The sequence below is a fragment of the Cydia amplana genome, chromosome 16, assembly GCF_948474715.1.
Source record: "Cydia amplana chromosome 16, ilCydAmpl1.1, whole genome shotgun sequence".
NCBI classification, from domain to species: Eukaryota; Metazoa; Arthropoda; class Insecta; order Lepidoptera; family Tortricidae; genus Cydia; species Cydia amplana.
This window is the reverse complement of record NC_086084.1, coordinates 16,356,870-16,376,241: the sequence shown is the minus strand read 5'-3', so window position 1 is coordinate 16,376,241 and position 19,372 is coordinate 16,356,870. Positions and strand designations below refer to the sequence as shown.

Genomic DNA, 19,372 nt, shown 5'->3' with positions numbered 1-19,372 from the left:
CAAAAAAAAAAACAATATAATGGCGTAATTTGGCAAACCAGTAACAAAGTTGGTCTGCTTCCATAAATGGGCCGTAATGCCGCGGCTTCTTTGTGGCGCGGTTCTTTGCCGTTTTTTAAATGCTTAGGGTTTAGCAAAAACGAAGACTTTCTTTAAGTACTTACGTGCCGTTTAGCTTTTTTGTTAGGGTAAAACCGCGTATATTGGACCTTTGTCTTCGATTGCGATTTGAGGTAATTTTGTATGCAATCTTTTTCAATTAGGTACGTAAAATAATATGGATTTTGTTTATTTTATGAGACAAGACTACAAAATACACAATATGATAAAATTGCTTTAGTTTCAAGACTTCAATTATATTTTCTTGCTGACCTTATAAATAATATAAAAATACCTACAATATTAACCGTTTTGAATGATTCACGGTTAGTTTCACTAGACTTATATCGACCAGGATATGAACCGTGATTATCTTTTGTATTGTTTTCGAGCTCCCGATATTTCGACACAGTTACATGCATATATTATAACATAATCTAAAAACGCCAAATGTAGCAAAATTGTATTGAGATGACATCTGTCAGCGTACCCTTCGTTTGAAAAATACTATAATATACATATTTGCAGGATGTTAATTGTCAAATAACTTACTTTACCTTTGATTGACACCAAGTTCTCCACATTCTACGAAGATGCTACTATTGAGTCAGTTTTGCACCTAATAACTGTATGTATTTATATGTCTTATATCCGCCGGGGTCATCTCACAAACAGCCAATAGCAACCAACTATTGTCCCATAAATCGGTATATCGTCAGATCTAGTTCCAACATGTTTCGCCGCTTTATTCTCTGCGTTTCATACGTTGAATAAATTTCGAAGGTACTTAGCCAACGACTTTTTTTAACAGCAGGTGTGGCTCTCTCTCCCTCATGATTTGAATACGATTTTTTTTCTTAAAAAAAGACACGAGCCTTTTTTGAGGGCCCATTGTGATTATTTTATTAAGCTCATATTAAAAGTCATGGTTTTTATTAAGGGACGTGAAATTTCTTATTTGGTTTAGTTTAGACGCCGGGTGTTGGGGTGGAAGGTATATAGTATGTACCTACATCCGTGTCCAAGTTGCTAATAGAAGTTGTATTTTAGATACGGAATATCAATACCTAATACATAGGTACCTTTACCTTAACAGTAAATAATTATACGGAATTCTGAACTAGATTCTAGACAATTAGCAATGAGACCCTTGTGTCTCTATGTTAGGATTGCAGAAGTTAGGTAACTGTCCGTAGTTTGTTGAAATTGGACATTTTAATCATTAACTATTTTAATCATTATATAGTCAATAGTGGATTGCTGATTATAGCTGTATGTTTCATTGTAAATCATCTATAGATCTTAAATCATTCTATCCCATCTCTTATTCCTAGGGCCATGAACCTGTAGAGACATTTAAGAGCATGAATGTTCTACGTTACCCCATGTTACGAAAAATTTAAACCAAATATTAATTATGTTAGGTATTTTGTGTAGACACCTCTAGAAATCAATTAAATATATTATATATTATATATATATAAATATATTATAAATTATAGAAATCAATTGGTTCATTTAAATGTAAATTTAAAAAACACATTTTAACCTTACAAAAAATATAGTTATGGGTATACTCCTGTGCCATATATCCCTACTAGAACGAACGCCTGCTAAATAATTTATTTCACCTTGTAAGCCAGATAAACCACATTAATGACTGTTTAGGTACCGTAGTTTGTTATTTTAGTTTTAATTGAATAATAATTATAGCCTTATTAAATTTACTTGCAACTTTTGCACTTATATAAAATTTGTACCTTAGCGTGTAGTTGCGCTCTCTCGGAAGGGTTTCCACGGAAGACCAGCGTCGAGATCCTTAGATGGTATCTTGACATTACGCTGAGTGGAGACCTTTTCAGTGACGCTTAATAATAAATTAGTTCTGTTGTCTCATGTAATTCCTAAATTTAAGCGTTTTCTGAATAAATTTCTTCTATTCTATTCTATTCTATTCTATAAATATCTGTAGCTACTACCTACGGATTTCCGATGGCTGCATTCTCCTCTAATCCATAATGCCAGAAAAGACCACAAACCCCCGGCGCCTCAAAATACGCCGCCATTTTATGAATGAACGGCCATATTTATATTTCCGCGAATCGCACAAAGCGTAAGCGAGGAATGCGCGTTCATTGATGTGCGTACTAATAATAGATCACTGCGTTTCGGCGGTTCTATTTTTGAAAGTTTGTGAGTTTGTACTTGATAGTTTACTACGAATAGTGCACTCACACTACTAATGACGGGCTTTATTACTAGTTTACTACAGGATGGCCCCAAAAATTCGTCGACAAAGATTTTTACTGCGGCATTTCGTTGATAAATTGTAACAAACCTTTGCGTTTGCGTATCAAAGCTAAAGGTGAATATTTTGCAGATAATAGGTAGGTACGTTTTGTTTTAGTTAAACGATTGTAGAGACAAACCAAAGAAAGTCTGCAGCGCTAGATTAAAAGTAGTTTTTAAAAATCAGTATGCGACAACACCACAGAAAATGGATTAAATAGTCTTGATACTTGTGAAATCTCTACCATATTTACCGTCTATGAAAAAATTTAGCTGTATGCACAGCTTAATTTTTATGGTAAAATAAATTTCATTCCAACAATAGATGTCACTATTAATATGTAGACATATACTAATATTGATAAATAATATTGGGAGAATGTGACATTTGGCTTCATCAAAATTAATAAGCTTTTGTAATATCCGCGACGGCGGTAAATAGGTACAGAGGGCCTACCGCGAACACCGAAGTTCTCAATATGCGAGCATCTTTCTCTATTACTCCCATTAAGGCGTAATTAGATTGACAGAGAAATTGCCCGCAATTTGCGAACTAAAGTTTTCGGAAAAACGAAATAAACCATTAAAACAATAAACATACAAGGTGTCCCAAGAAGTAGTGATATACTGAATGTTTTATTTTTCTAAGCGCCCTTGAAGTTGTGAACATACTGGGTAATTTTATCTTTCTTGGCATTAATTTTTTTTTAATTCCATTCAAAGATCTAACGATAGTAAATGTTACCATACTGAATTGGCCTATCTATCAGCTTAGCACACAAAAAAAAATCAAGCATCTACCGCAATAATTCACGTCACCATAAATAAAAATCTCATCGTACTCGGTGATAGGTGAAAAATTAAAAAAAATCATAACTCCGAAAATACGAAAAATCGCGGAACATACATGGGGGTGATTCAGATAGCCCTCTAGGTCCTCTACCTCCCAGCTTCAGTATATCACTTCTTCTTGGGACACCCTGTATATTAAAAATTAATTTTAGCTTTAACTAGTAGGTACCCATGCCGTGAGCATAAGCATGGAGGTTGTGGGTTCGAGCTCAAAACCCGGCTTGTACCAATGAGTTTCTCGAAATGTTAGAGGAAGTTCATAAGTATGCCTATACCTATTAGTTGTGTTCAATTTGCTGTGAAACCTTAGTCTAAACCAATATTATATTATCTAAGTAGGTACATATGGTGAAGTATTAAGATGTTTCATTCCACTTACCCGTCATCAACTCCAAATTTTGTAAACATTGTCGTTTTTCAGCTTGAATCGCCTCGTGCTGACTTTTTACAAGTGTAAAATTATTCGTCACGCGGAAAAGTAACTCCCGCACGCCGGTTTTGTAAGGTTTCACCATGTTTATTCCGTTCATCACAAAACACAATGAATATTTAAACGATTTTGACAAACAGATACCATAGTGCATGACGTTTACTGACTGCTTAAAAAACATTGCCATATGTAGTTTTTTAATTCGATGTCAAATTATTGCGCTGCAGACTTTCTTTGGTTTGTCTCTATGTAATTTTACCTACGATAAATATTCTTAAAAATAGTTTCACAATGTATTTTTTGGGCCATAATATTTTTGGTAGAGTAAATAAAGACTTGGGTACTTATATGAATCAGACTTCAATACAACTACCTGTTATTTTTGTAAAATAAATTATGAGTAAAACTTCATTGCGTTCTTACATTTTTATTTTTTTACTAGAAAGTAGGAATATAATGCTAGGTATAATTGGGTACCTCATAAGTACTAACATATTATGCGCCCTACCCGGGTGTCATGTACTGACTACATTCTACTAACATCTTCTGTAATGCACATGACTTTTAATGTTAAATAAATGAAATGAAATAATAATATTTAAATTGTATTAAAATTTTGCTCTGACTGATGATAAGTCAGTATCTACAAATACTTTGCTTTCAATAATATTAATTTTATAGAACGTACATCAACATTAAAAACTATTTCATTGTAATAAAAATAATATTTTTACAATAGAAAACAAATATAAAAATTGCCAATGTTTCTTTACATCAAAACAATGATCCGGCTAACGGGTATTTTACCCTACCTGCACAATTGCAACAGTTTTACGCAGCATGTCTAAAACGTAATGTTTCCATTCATTAAACAGGACTAAACTCATTCATTTTTAGAGTCCAGGATTGAATGCCCATACGCTTTAAACTCCCTGAACAGAACGAGAACGTGACGCAAGCCACGATACAACAATACAATACAATACTTTACATTTACGACCATGACACCCAACGTTAAACCATTCACTACCTGTTCTCACGGCCGAAAAAACAGACAGAAATCATTTTCACACCTTCGCGGTAAAACTTTTATTACTAAAGTTGTAAAATAATAATGAACTTTCTTTCACCACTTTGTGTATGCTAGCGACATCTATCAGTTTTATATGTAAACGTACGCTCTGGCGCCATCTTTGAGCATTTATTCGCAGCAGGTTCTTAATATTGTAGCTTGCAGGCAACGCCATCTGTATTTTAGGAGTGGAAACTGCAAACGAGAGCCTGATGGTTTTGCTGAGAAGCACCGGCGCAGTAGCGACATCTAGCGAAATATTTAGTATAAAATGAGTTGTGTGTTGCTGTAGTCTGAAATTAGAGGGCAGCAAAATACATATTCCTTAAAATTCGTTGATGTGAAATGTAAAAAAAAAATCTACTTACCTTTGTTCTTTTGCGCATATTTGTAGTTTTCTTTGCTGTATCAACACGGTATTTCATTTTAAGAATGAAAAAAATATGATTTTAAGACTGAAATTCTTCCTCCGACAGACACCTCTCCATTTACACGATTCTAATGCAAATGAAAAGTGAAATGACAAGTGAAAAGATAAAAATAAATATGATTGCTAGCTGTTGTGGTAAATGTGGTAAATGCAATGAGCAAAAGTAAAAGTGATTTTTGCGTGACTTTTGAACAATGATAGTTGAGGATAATAGGAGAGTTTCCTTTCAATTACATTAAATTATGTTTATTAAGATTGATATAATAGCAATAGCATTATATTTATTTAATGAAGTATTATTCCATATGAATTACATGTTATGATTCTGGACGTGCTTTCTGTTGAAAGTGTTGAAACTTAAAAATATTCTTCTTCTTCTTTAATTGTTGTTATACACTTTGCAGAGTGTCGTGGTCAACTGTTGACATCAAGCACAGATATATATTGCTTGCTGTACGATTTCTCGCCATTTTCCGCGGTTGGAGGTTATTCTGGCAAATGCGTTCAGGGGTCTTTCCATGGCAGATTTAATTTGGTCAGACCATCGCATAGTTGGCCTTTTACGCGGTCTTGTCCCGTTTGCTCTACCCTGCACCACTAGACGCTCTATGGAGTCATTGTTTCGTCTCGAGACTTGACCGAAGAAAATATGCGAGTCTTTACGAGAGTCGAAAGGTCGAAAGGCGCTGCTTGATACGGAATTCTTTGGATGGAGACATTAGTCCGAAAGTCGTTCCAGGGTATCCCCAGCATTTTCCTTCAGCACCACATCTCTAGACTCTAGACAGACTTAAAATGTTACATAATACATGTATGTATATCCTGGCTCCACTCTATCCCCCAAAATATTTACCTACTTATTAATTTGTAACTATAAAAATAAACAGCGGCACACAATTAATCTTCAGATAAGATTGTATTGACTACAAACTGTCACATACCTAGAAATAGATGAATGGACAGAAAGACATGCCGAAATTAACACATTTATAAGGATTCCAATTTTGCCATTTTGGCTACGGAAAAACTATAAGAAACAACTTATGAAAACTGTTAGAACAAAATGTGTTTTCGAAGGACTTAATCTATATATATATAAACGTGAAAGACCTGACTGACTGACTTAAATCAACGCGCAGCCCAAACCGCTGGGACTAGAAAGTCCAAAATTGGCAAGTAAGTTCCTTATAAGGTTTAGGGGTCCACTAAGAAAGGATTTTTCAAAATTCATCCCCTAAAGAGATGAAATTTAAAAAAACTCTCCTGCGCGTGCGAAGCTGCGGGTAAAAGCTATGTATAATAAGTACTTAGTAATAATTTCTTGTCCGCAATAAAAGTATAATTTATCAACAAAGGAAACCGACAACTTTTTCCATCAAATGATTTATACGTTACAATACAATTAAATACTCACTTATATACCTACGGCTACGATTTACTTATTATTCTAAAAAGACGTAGGTGTTTTTACTAATTCGCAAATATCTACCCTTTTGAGGCCCAAACGGAAACCCTATAAAAGTAATAAATCTCGTACCCAATAAACAAGTCTCAGCGCCATCTGTCGGCTCATTACTTACAACTCGTAAATCATACGACAGAGGGAGCCACAAGTTATACTATATATCAAACGTGAACTTTTTGGCTAAAACAGCGGGCAGCGGCAATTGCAACTTTGAGCCTATTGTATTAAAGGTCAAAATCCAATGATTGTAATTGCTATTAAAGGTAGCAGATGATTGCTGCGTTCTGCGTTAATCTAAAAACTAAGAAATACTTGCTCGTTGTGTAGATTTTGGTCGTTATCTGTTTGTTATTAAGGCTGAAAATGAATTTAATTTGCATTCTGACTTATTGCCTTTGTTGTTGATGATTGGAAACGAGTGAAAGTGGGAAATATTGTGTTTATGTTCGTTGGTTGTCAGGTGCAGGTGAGGGAAAAATATTGTAGTTGAAAAGTACGCCTGTTAGTCGAGAGTTAGGTACAATAGGGGGAATGACAATTTTTTTGTAACAATGCCTGGTAAATGGTGATAAATAAGAGAAGAGAACTTTATGTACTTATTAACTTGTAATAACTCTAATAATCCTTAATTTTAACTACGTACGTGAAATGAAATATTTTAACGAGATCTGAATTTACATAAAATTGACCGACCATTCTTACGTTCCTTTCTCTTAGGTACCTATCTATATAAAGACGTTAATCAAGAAGCTTTGGGTTTTTTTAGGGTTCCGTACCCAAAGGGTAAAAACGGGACCCTATTACTAAGACTCCGCTGTCCGTCCGTCCGTCCGTCCGTCCGTCCGTCCGTCCGTCCGTCCGTCCGTCCGTCCGTCCGTCCGTCCGTCGTCCGTCCGTCCGTCTGTCACCAGGCTGATACAGCCTGGTGAGATATCACGAACCGTGATAGCTAGACAGTTGAAATTTTCACAGATGATGTATTTCTGTTGCCGCTGTAACAACAAATACTAAAAACAGAATAAAATAAAGATTTAAGTGGGGCTCCCATACAACAAACGTGATTTTTGACTGAAGTTAAGAAACGTCGGGCGGGGTCAGTACTTGGATGGGTGACCGTTTTTTTGCTTGTTCTGCTCTATTTTTTGTTGATGGTGCGGAACCCTCCGTGCGCGAGTCCGACTCGCACTTGGCCGGTTTTAATTAGTTACTTGTATCTAATACTGTACAATTGATGATCTCTGATTTTGTTTAACCTACAAAATTTTTGATATTTCACCATTTTTCTCGACTCAACACAAAAGTTGTCTGGATGAGCTGCAAATTTCTATGAAAATATGACGTTCATAATAACACTCCCCTTTTTTTGCTGAAGTCGGTGAAAAGTTAGCATTGACGGACTTTAAAACCAACTTATTTCTTTCTAACCTTCTTCTTTGGTGATCAATAAATATATTTGAACAGTATACAGTGTATACACATATTTACAAGACCTCTTAATAAACAAACTTTCACACTTAATGCGCCATAACTGTACCACATGTGGTGCTTGTCACTTGATTTAAGCGGGCAACGTCGCGGGCGGCGTGTAGCTAGGCTTAATAGCTTTAATTAAGGTGCTTACGAAAGCGCACATTTTTTGATGGCAATGACGAAAAGTTAAATTATGGATTAAGAGGAAGATGGTGCAATTATGGTAACTATTAGATTTTAACCGACTACAAAAAGGAGTCTAAGGGCCACCCCACACTAGCGTCATTTGAGCGTCGGCGCTATGAAAAATGGCGTTGCTGCGCAGTTGCGCCAACGTTGCGTCGAACAGCAGCCATTGATTTGAGTAAACGCCGACGCTCGGGAGACGCTAGTGTGGGATGGCCCTAAGGCCCTAAAGTAGCTAGAGACCTCATAGTATTGTCACTGTGACCAGGTTCAAAATTGTTCAGAAATTAAATTCATTGACTGTATCACTGTATTTTACGCAATATACTTGCCCCGCACTGAAGTACAGTTCGCGACCTCTGTTATAGTCATTGGCGTTTAAAATTAAAGGCACCAATTAAGCTTCCTCAATAATGAATCGTCAGAATCTACCAGCCGTGGCGTAAAGCGGCGTTTGTCAAAACAGCGGCTTCACTCCCTTCAATAGCAATTAGCGTTTAATGGGCTGGAAGCACTCTCTGTATAATAGCGCTGTGGCGACTCTCTTTGATTTTTGCCTGTTTCCATTGCTGCGATTCCTTAAATGCTGAATTGCGTACGTGGATGAAAATACTCGTTTGGTTGTCACTTACAAGGAAGGGTACCCAATTGTCCGGCTCCGATTTGATTAATTTTTATATATGTTATAGAGTAGTCTAAAATAACGGACACGTATTTTTTTAGCTGCCCATACTCACCCTACTGGCAGAAATTGGCTTCCAAAGTACTGAAAAGTGACAAAACGCTGTACGCAAAACTTCTGTAGAGTTTTGTTCAAGAAAATTGCTAGTTAATTACTGGTTTGAATATATGTTGGAGAACATGAAAAAATAATGGATACGTATTTTATTATATTAGGTCAAACTTATATTTTCCAAAAAAAACACACTTCAAAGTTTCATACTTCTCATCCTTTCACTTGAACTTCACGCTGGTTATTTTATTCGTTTTTCTTATCATGAAAACTAAAAACTTCCCGGTAGTGAAGAATGTTGTCATGGTTGTTAACTGGTTTGGACATTAAGTCCTACCATAATTATTTTAAAACATCAAAGATCCTTAAAGTGTACATTTGAAATATTTGAATACCCTGTTAGGCGCGCGGTATCGTGGTGAATGCGGAGCTGCAGGCGCGCGGCAACGTGTTGGCGACGCCGGGCGGGCGACGTGAACACACGGTACTGAAGTAAGGCGCGTGAAACGATGACAATATGAAACTTTGAAGTGTGCTTTTTTTTGTAAAATATGAATTTGAGCCGAAATAGCAAAACACGTGTCCATTATTTTTTCATGTTCTCCAACATATATTCAAACCAGTAATTAACTAGCAATTTTCTTGAACAAAACTCTCTACAGAAGCAGGCGTGTCTCACTCCGCGATTTCATCGCTTTGCTACAGGTAGCTAAAAGTACATCCGTTCGGCCCAAAATTTGGGGAAAGCCATAAGCCGCGCGTGGCGCTATCGCCACCTAGCGGCCATATCTGTGCTGATCGTAACAGACGCGTTTTGTTAGAGAGTGAGTCTTCTGTACTTAGTACTATTATTTATTCTGTGACAGAAGTTAGAGCGTTTTGTCACTTTTCAGTACTTTGGAGGCCAATTTCTCCCAGTAGGGTGAGTATGGGCAGCTAAAAAAATACGTGTCCGTTATTTTAGACTACTCTATGACATATATAAAAATTAATCAAATCGGAGCCGGACAGTTGGGTACCCTTCCTTGTTAGTTAAGTCCTCTATGAATTACTTTTCACCAACATTAAAAGGAGGTCTTCCGGTCGGAATTTGGGTACGTACGGGATTTATTATGCCTATGTAATGTTGCCCGTTTTGCCAATATTGCACATTCACCGACTAGGAAAAATCTAATAAATATTCCGTAACGAAACAGGTGTGTCCTACTTAAGTAGGTACTGTGTGTTTGTGGTTTCATTACGGAGGTATTTAATTATTTTTTTGGCATTTTAAGTTGTTGTATGTATTATTTTTCTATTTTTTTACGTGTACACAATACTTTTGGCGTGTCATTTCCTATAGGTAGTGGATACAAATTCTATAGCTCTCAGTCTCTATCACCCCAGCGATTAGGGTTTGCATGACGGTTCCGAAATGTATGGGAAGATCCGCGGATCCGGATCCAAATCCGGATAATTTCATACATTTCGGATCCGGATTGCAAACCCTACCAGCGATTGAACAAGAGTGCTCTCTCTGTTTCGTTTCACATAGTATCTAATAATGTTGACGTGCCGTAGCGTACCGTACAATGGACACAAACTCAGTAAGTCTCCATCGCCCCAGCGGTTTTAACGACAAGAGTGCTCTAGCCGTTCCGTTTGGCGAACTGATAGCTCTTTTACTTTACTTTATATTTTACAAATGTTTTTATAGCGTTAAAGAGTATTTGACATGTGAAATTTAGATAATAGTGAAATTGTAATTGTTCGTAATTTAGATTAATATTTTATCCAGTATTCGTATGTAGTTGTTTGTCATTTTAATATTATATTTTAGTTTAGAATTTGTAGTGACATGTTATTGAATAATAATGAAGGTGTAAATAATTTGCACGCCTGCATGCAGGTTGAATATGCATGGACGTAAACTTAACCATAAGATCTTGCCTTGTACCATATTCTAGCAAATAAAGATATTTTTATTTTGATTTTGATTTTGATTTTGATTAGTTCTTTGATGTGAGCCTTCAGCCGACTTCAATTAAAAGGGAGGAAGAAACATGAAAAGAAAAATCGAAGGTATGGATTTGCTTTCGCGTGGAGTACCTATGTAATAATGTACCTACAAACATAAACACTTTTACTGTCCATCGGTGGACCTAATTAAAAAAGGCATAAGGTCCTACCTGCTAAATGCACCGATTTACGATTTACGTGAAATTGGAACTAAATCACAATTGCACTAAATATATTTAATACTAGCTTTTGTCCGCAACTTCGTCTGCGTACGATGATGATGATGATGATGATATAGATGACTGATAAAAACTATTCTGTCTATCCTCGGGCCTCAAACTAGGTATATAGGTACCTACTGTATCTCCTTAGCTCCTTACCGAACTTCATCTAAATTGAACAATAAAATCAATCTGAACTAAAATACATTTTAACAAAGTATTACTTTATTATTTATCTCAATAAATGTACTGTACCTAAAATTTACTGTACTTACTCACTAAATAATACTGTAACTTTTATAATGTTTATTATGAACATAGGTACCTAAATTTATTTTTAAAATTGGTTTACTTACAGGTGTGGAAAGTAGGCAAATAAATATTAGGAAAGGTGAGTATACTCGTACCTATACATAAATTTCCAATTTTCATGTTTACGTTTTCCTTGGCCCATTAGTTGTTCCGCTATTCCACAGATGGCGCTGTAGGTACTAATGGACTTTTGGTTTACGTAAATGTCCAATTACTGTAATGCGTTGCGTGCTAAAGATTATCAGGAGAAATGCTCTGCTCCAAAATAAAGACAGTAAGAGACACTGGAATCAGTTTGATATGGATATTTTTGCGGGGAAATACGGTAAAACATTGAATGAATTTTCGAATGGCGGTTATGGCTCTTATGCGTGGTGTGTTTGCTCATGTGGGATTATTTATGGTATGTTATGTTATGATGTATGGTTAATTCGATAATGTTACATTTATTCTAAAGTATTGGTGATAACATACCTACCTAATAAACGCCACACTCTTAACTTCATTATTTCTCTATCTATCTATCTATTGTATAATTTTGTACTTAATCACTTAAAATGTTTCATGTTGACACTCCACCCGATTAGTTTGGGATATCGTTTAGTGAAAAGATAAAGGTTCTTTAACGCCAATAATCCGATCAAACACACAATCCCTTTTCAAGTCGCCGTAGTCGGGCAGTAACTCGATCAGCCCCCAAATAAGGGGGCGAAAAGAATGATTAACTTTTTAACAAACGCAATTTAAGCGCCCCAATTAGAAAAATCGCAAAAATTTAAAAGTTCGGTCATTAGTGAAAAAAGCCGTGACCGGAACGAACCCGAGCCTTTGTTCGGAACTTTGATCGCGACCCTTCAACGAGGGGTCTTTAAGCAGGGAAATTAAAAATAACTACGTCTTCACTAATTTTAAGGTGGGAAAGGGACCCCTTATGAAATTTGTTGGATTGCGATTTTACTTATATACACGGTAATGAAAACAAAGCCTAGAGACCTTAAGGGGCTCACTAATTTATCGTCCGTCGGAAGATATCGGCCTGTCAGTTAAACGCAAAAGGTGACAGTTCAGAACAACTGACAGGCTGATATCGTCCGGCGGACTAGTAATCGGTGGACCCTTTAATAACATTTTTTAAAAGCGCCAGTCTATTAAACTGTTGTTTCAAAGCATGTTTGGAAAAACTCCAAAACAAACATAACTCATCAGTAGCCAGACGAAACAGAAGCAGGGGGAACACGTATCAATTGCAGAGGGGCAGATGATTTATCGGCCTCGGGATTAAAATGTTACCCGCCGGGGAGCCCGGGGCTAGGGGATGAGCGGAGCGGGCGACGAACGGAGCGGGCAGTGGTAAACCGTCGAGCGGAGCGAGCGGCGGAATAGTCAGACAACGCTCTACCATATGACCATGTGTAATAGGGTATTTTCCTGTACTTAAAATAAATTATTTCACACCATGCATGAAATAAAGCATCAGATAATTATTAGAAAAACATAGATAGCAGTTATTTTTAAGCACAAGTCTTATTTAATAAATCGGATAGAAATATAAAAATCATAACCCTCCTTTTGCGTTGCCGTAGTTGGGTAAAAAGTAGGTGAGTTGACCGTGACGTCACGATGTAATGTTTCATATAAATTGCATATTAGCAAATCGTTTTGACAGTTCTAAAAAAGAAACTGATTTGACTAGTAGGAAAATACCCTATTGTGTAAGGCGCGAATGGAGGGCGAGAAAGTCAAGGTTTTACTCCTGGATGTACTATTATAAAATCATTCCTGGATCCTTCTTTTTTACTTGTATTTGATATGTTTTTATTAAAACTAACCGATTAATGAAACTTGTAATTTGATTATCGGTCAATTTACAACTTGATATAATACCCTCATTTATACGGCGCGAGAACTCAAATGCGAAATCCATGACATTGAGGTTTTTGATCGGTCGTCTGAATTCGATGTAACATTAATAGTCCGCAATGTAATTAAACTCGCATACCTACGAGTCCGCGCGCCGTCTAAATAAGCACTAACAACGGCTTGGCCACGACATTGCGCGACTGGCTTCGGCTAAGGCGACATTTATTGGCGACAACCATAGGTTGAAGCGAGACACAGCAATCGGATCTTTCGTTTCCACCTATGGTTTTCGCTTTAGCCGAAGCTAGTCGCGCAATGTCGTGGCCAGACCTTGACGCTCCCCGCTTCCGCTTGCACTCTGTCCCCGCCCCCGAAAGACAAAAGAGCTGCCAGAGTAAATACGCTTGTATTTAAACTAATTGTGTAGGTGCAGCTTAACGCATTAACTGGAGAGTGAAATTAATTCGCACATTTGCATATTGTTCCGTCTGTTCAGTTTGGGGGAGGTTTTTTCGCGAGATTAGCTATTCAAAGTCTGGTTGATGGATGTTTTCAAGTTTATTATGTTGAGTGTATTTAAACTTTGGTCAAAATACGGAGTCTACACAATAGGATTTGGTTTGGTGATTGTTTTGAATCATGATCTTTTAAATATCAATTAGGTATCTATTAGAAACTACTCCGGACTCCTCGGATAGCCGGGAGAGAGTTATTATGACGGGTAAAGTTGAAGGAACCAATCCCCAGGGCCTTCCTACTAGATGGTGTGCTCAAATCACTGCACCTATGCAATTAAAACTGCACGAAGCCATGTGCTTGGCGAAGAATAGAAGTCTATGGAGGAGACCAGGTGGGCTTCAACATAAGGACATGATATCACGATCCTCAGCATTGAGGGACCGACTGAAGAAGAAGAGACTACTGAAACATTTTGAATCTGAAAATGCCTTAGCTAAAGTTGTTTCTTAACAGTCCCAGGTTTTGTGCTAGTTTATCCCTAGGAGAGAGGAGACAAATGTACGAATCGTTGCAAGAATGTCGATGATCAGACAATCTTAGCGTTTTTCTGATATTAACTCACATTTATAAACGGGTCTATCGCTATCGGCGCTATCGTTTTTCTGATTCCGTATTTAAGGAATGCTAGCCAGGGGCCCTAGCCAAGACAACAAGCATTGATATAAACGTCGTCAATCGAAACATATATAACGTATAATAATGATTATATTATAAATTAAATCTGAAGATCTTATAATTTACCTGGTCTGAAGACTAACAAAATATCCAAAATCAGCTCAAAATAAGACGTCACGTAAAGAAACCGTCTGTTTAGCTAATCTTAACCGCCCCAAGGTTTGTCTCACCGCATCGAGGGAGGCGTTACAAATGATGGGAACGTGTTCAGGGCACTGATCAGCGTTTAATTATAGCTGGATCAAACGAATCAGGAGCATTTGTTTCCCTTCGATCTAATCCAAGGCACAAAAGACACAGAATAAGTAATATACTCGTATTAATTGAAGAGATCCTGATCTCTTAAATTAATGTCATATGCATAATATTATTAGATCGCAAATTGACTTTTGATTTTTGCTCTTTTGGTTAGCTTCAATTGAAACTTAATGTTGCTAAAAAAATGGCGCATTTACTCCGGTCCTTTGCAGCACTTTGAATTTCCTCTTGGCAATTCTCAATGAACATTCGCCTTCAAAAAACCGAAACCGAAACTTCAGTTGGACACTAGTATATATTAGCTCTCTTTCGGGTGGAACGGAACGAGCCGTTTGAAGGTCTTATCGGTCCGAAAATACGTCCGACATTTCATGCCACAGTTTATAGAGATATGAAGTTTTAGGAGAAACGCACAATTGAGGACTGGACTGCCAACCATATAAGTAGTGAAGATGGAATATGATTGCAAAGTGTAAAAAGAGAGAGAGTACGTACCCGCTCGCACGGCGCCGGCGCATGCAGCTGTCTCGCTTGCCCTCGCCCGAGTGCCTCTCTTTTCCTCTGCGCGCTGAACAGCCGGAGTTCCTTCCGTTCTTCGTCGGAGAGCGCGTGGCAGTAGCGGACCTGGAATTATATGAATAAGGATTATAGCATATCTATGTTTATTTTCATCACAGCAGCTTTCTTTAGAGCCACCCCACACTAGTGTCTTCTGAGCGTCGGCGTCTACCGTCTAGTCAACTCTATGGATGCTGCTCGACGCTACGTTGGTGCAACTGCGCAGCGACGCCATTATCCATAGCGCTGACTTACTTCGACGCTCAAATGACGCTAGTGTGGGGTGGCTCTTATACTTCAAAAACTGATGAGAATGTTGTATTCTATCCACAATTTTATGCTTCAGACGATATCTCTATCTATCTCTACCCTGTATACTTATGAAACTTGAAGCGTAAAAGTAGGTACAAACAGCAACTCTCTCAACTTTCCTTCGGTGGACCTTATGCCTATTGTAATAAGGTTCACGAACTGTCAATTAACAGTGTGGGCGACGGTACAGAAGCATGCTAACTCTTACCTCATTGTCCTGTGGAGGCAGCTGCTGTAATAGCTGTTTGAGACGGTACCGCTCTCCCACGCTGTTCACGTACGGGACCTTGTCTTCTGGAAGAGCCGAGAAGTACAGGTGGACCTGGAGTGTGATCAGTTCATCGTTAAGCATTTCATCGACTACGAAACATAAATGTCGACTACGAAATAACTCGCGTTTTGGTAAGAAAACTAATGTATGGAGTTACCACTCTTTCTTATTATGTTTTTATATGATTCGTTCATATCAAAACCTCATTAATATTTTCCACACGACCAAACATAAACACAAGTTAATAAAGAATCCCCACAGACATATTTTCCGTTATAAATATATTTAATAAAGACCGTACTAATGAAACTGCGACGTGAGCGCCATAATAACTATACTACCAATCAAAAGGTCGTAACTGACGTAGTCTTTATATAGGAAATACGACGTTTTGGAAGAGTGTGGATCGTCATATGTAGTTTATTAAATTAGACCCCATGCCGATGGTAATATGATATGACTGCGATATGTAGGACGGAGGATTATTGGCGCCGTGGTGAATGAAGATTCATGATGAAATTGGGGCATATTATTGTTTACAATAGTAAAGCATAAGATTTATATACATTTCTTTGATTGCTCGAGGCTCTCTTTATTCGTCAAAAACTAATGAGAAAGTTGCATTTTTTCCACAAGAGTGGCAAAGTAATATTAATGCAAATTTTGAGTTATTTCCGAGGAAGTAGGTAACTTTTATGTTTCATGTTATAATTTTGAATTATAAATATTTAATTATATGTCAATATGAGAGATTTACAGACTTGCATATCAAAGTAACATAAAAAAAACATACGATCTACTCGTAAACTAACTAATGATAAAAGAAAACTTAATTGAATATTTAATTGCATTCAATTGAATTTGATTTGTTATATTTTACAGTATTTTCCTCGGGTTGATGTGACGAAAATGTGTTTAAGTTCGCTTGTTGCCATAATTATTTATATCCTACGAAGAAATTCATATTACCTACAAGGAATACATGCACTTGTCGTGTCTAATGATTTGTTTATTTTTATCTAATGATTTGATGATTAATTTATTTTATAACTAACTTAACCCCATCCATAAATCAACTCAAATCGAACTAATTACAATCGCATTACTATCTGTTTACTAATTTATGGTTCCTCACCGGGAGTCGTGAGGATACAATTACCAACTTAATCTTACAGCTGGTTAAATTTAAAACCAACTTATCTCAAATAAATTATTGTGAAAGGGTTGAAGTTGTGCGTTTTGTAGATGAATGGTTAAGTTTGTAACAGTTTGATGTATGATTAAAACGCGTGCGTGTAAAATTGCATAGTATAGTAGATTCAGGTTTTGCAGTTAATAGAAGGGTGAAGAAAAGTTTCATTGTTTTGTTAATGAGTATCTAAATTTATACATTCATTCAAAAAGGGTTAATATACTTTTTTTTCCTTTATAAAAATGTTTCCATTACATTACAATGAGTCTATAATGTATGTAATAAGTATAATATTCGATGAATATTAATTATCGCATGAGGTCCTTTAGGCTGGGGCCTTGAGGTATCCAAGGAAGTTGAAGTAAACGGTATTTTTAAGCCACAAACGAAATATTAATAAATAAACAATACAGGCGAACCCAGAATACCTATTCTACAACACTTATGTTGTCGTTATTGATAACTGGCCGATCTCTCCGATACCTATGTAGGTTGCTCAATATTACCCAATCTCAATCTCAACCAAATATTTATCTTCGTATACTTAATTCCTAGGTAACAATTAGCTGCGTACGTGAAACATACCTAGTACATATATTATTTGTACGCTACTAGCGACCCGCCCCGGCTTCGCACGGGTTAACAAATTATACATAAACCTTCCTCTTGAACGACCATATCTATTAAAAAAAAACCACATCAAAATCCGTTGCGTAGTTTTAAAGATCTAAGCATACATACAGACAGACAGACAGCGGGAAGCGACTTTGTTTTATACTAATGTAGTGAAGTAAGTATGAGTAAGGATTTAGAAAGTAACGTCACCGATAATTTCACACTCGAAGGATTCATATTTATTGCGATATTAACGATAGGTACCTTATCTCACCGCACCCCAGCCCTTATAAAAACAAATAAATAGCCCATCTTAATTCTGTCTGTCTGTACTAAGAAAACCATAAATAAATGAGCAAAGTGTAGACTTTATTCCCTTGAAATAAGGTCTAGAAAAGGTTATCTTTAGACGCGACCCCTCGAGAGACATTTTAATTTTTTGCTCGGCTGCCCTTTGATTCTATTTCTTTATTTTTATTCCAATTATAAATACTTCGGATGCGGTATTTGTGGAATTAAGAGAATTAAGGGACCTATTATACCCCCCCATTTAATTATAGTTATTTTGGAAGTGAAAGTAATTTGTGCCGGAAGTTAATTAGAGAAGATGTAATTATAGAGTTTTAGAAAATTTCATTACTCCGGTGCAATTTGTAGGCGTCCAAATGCTTAGTTTATACTTAAAAAATGTAAAGTCTAAGCAAAATTCTTGCTTGTGACTAGATGACTAAGATGACGCTGTTCTGCCTGTTCTGTACGGCCCTACAAGCCCTGGGCACCTAGCCAAGAAGCCAATCGTTTGCAGAAAACGAAACCACCCGCTATTGTTTCTCTATCACTCTTCCATATTTGTGCGTTAGAGACAGGCAGCATTTCGTTTCGTTTCTCCGCGAACGATTGTCATCTTGGCAAAAAATTCAATTTTCGTGTACAAATTATTTTGGGTAGGAATTTAAAGGATATAGAAGTTTTTATCAATCATGATCATGATATATTCATTATCAAATAGGGCAAAAAGTCATATATTTTTATGACATCCGTTTCTCAAAGTTTTCACATCCAAAGATCATTTACAAATCCTGCATCCGTAACCAGTAACCACCAATGTTTTACCTCCCAATATCCTAAAGTAGCCAGACACGAAAAAGACCAACTGCCGAAACAATAGGTGCATTGAATGCACAAAAGCGCAGACGCAGGACTTCTAAACAACAATGCTTCACATTTTGTACGGCGAATATGGAAATATTTCTGAGTAAGATTTTCTAAATAACTATTATAAGATTTATAAGTATATATTTTCAAGAGACTATATTCGGACCAAGTTAAATTTGCAATGACAAAGGGTGGCCATGTTATCATTATTGTCAAATTTTGTTCGGTTCAAGTCGGTCGGTTACCGACCGTCGGTAGCCTCAGGTATTACCTTATTTTATTGGGAAAGTTAGGTTCTTCGTCGTTTGTTGACAGCTTCAACAGGTAAAAATAAAAATGGACTTATAACAGCTGCCATCAAATCTAAATTGCCATTGAGATACCGTATTTATTCATGTTA

The 19,372-nt window shown here is 36.7% G+C and overlaps 1 protein-coding gene across 3 annotated transcripts in view; it reads right to left on the bottom strand.

Moving 5' to 3' along the window:
* Nucleotides 1–19,372, bottom strand: part of LOC134655053 (protein prickle) — a 407,966-nt gene that overhangs the window by 87,998 nt on the left and 300,596 nt on the right. For all 3 annotated transcript variants that reach the window (XM_063510513.1, XM_063510512.1, XM_063510511.1), the window contains 2 exons: nucleotides 15,948–16,061; nucleotides 15,365–15,493 (listed from right to left, as the gene is read on the bottom strand). In XM_063510513.1, the coding sequence (XP_063366583.1) occupies nucleotides 15,365–15,493; nucleotides 15,948–16,061 (243 nt within the window). The remainder of the gene's footprint in view (nucleotides 1–15,364; nucleotides 15,494–15,947; nucleotides 16,062–19,372) is intronic.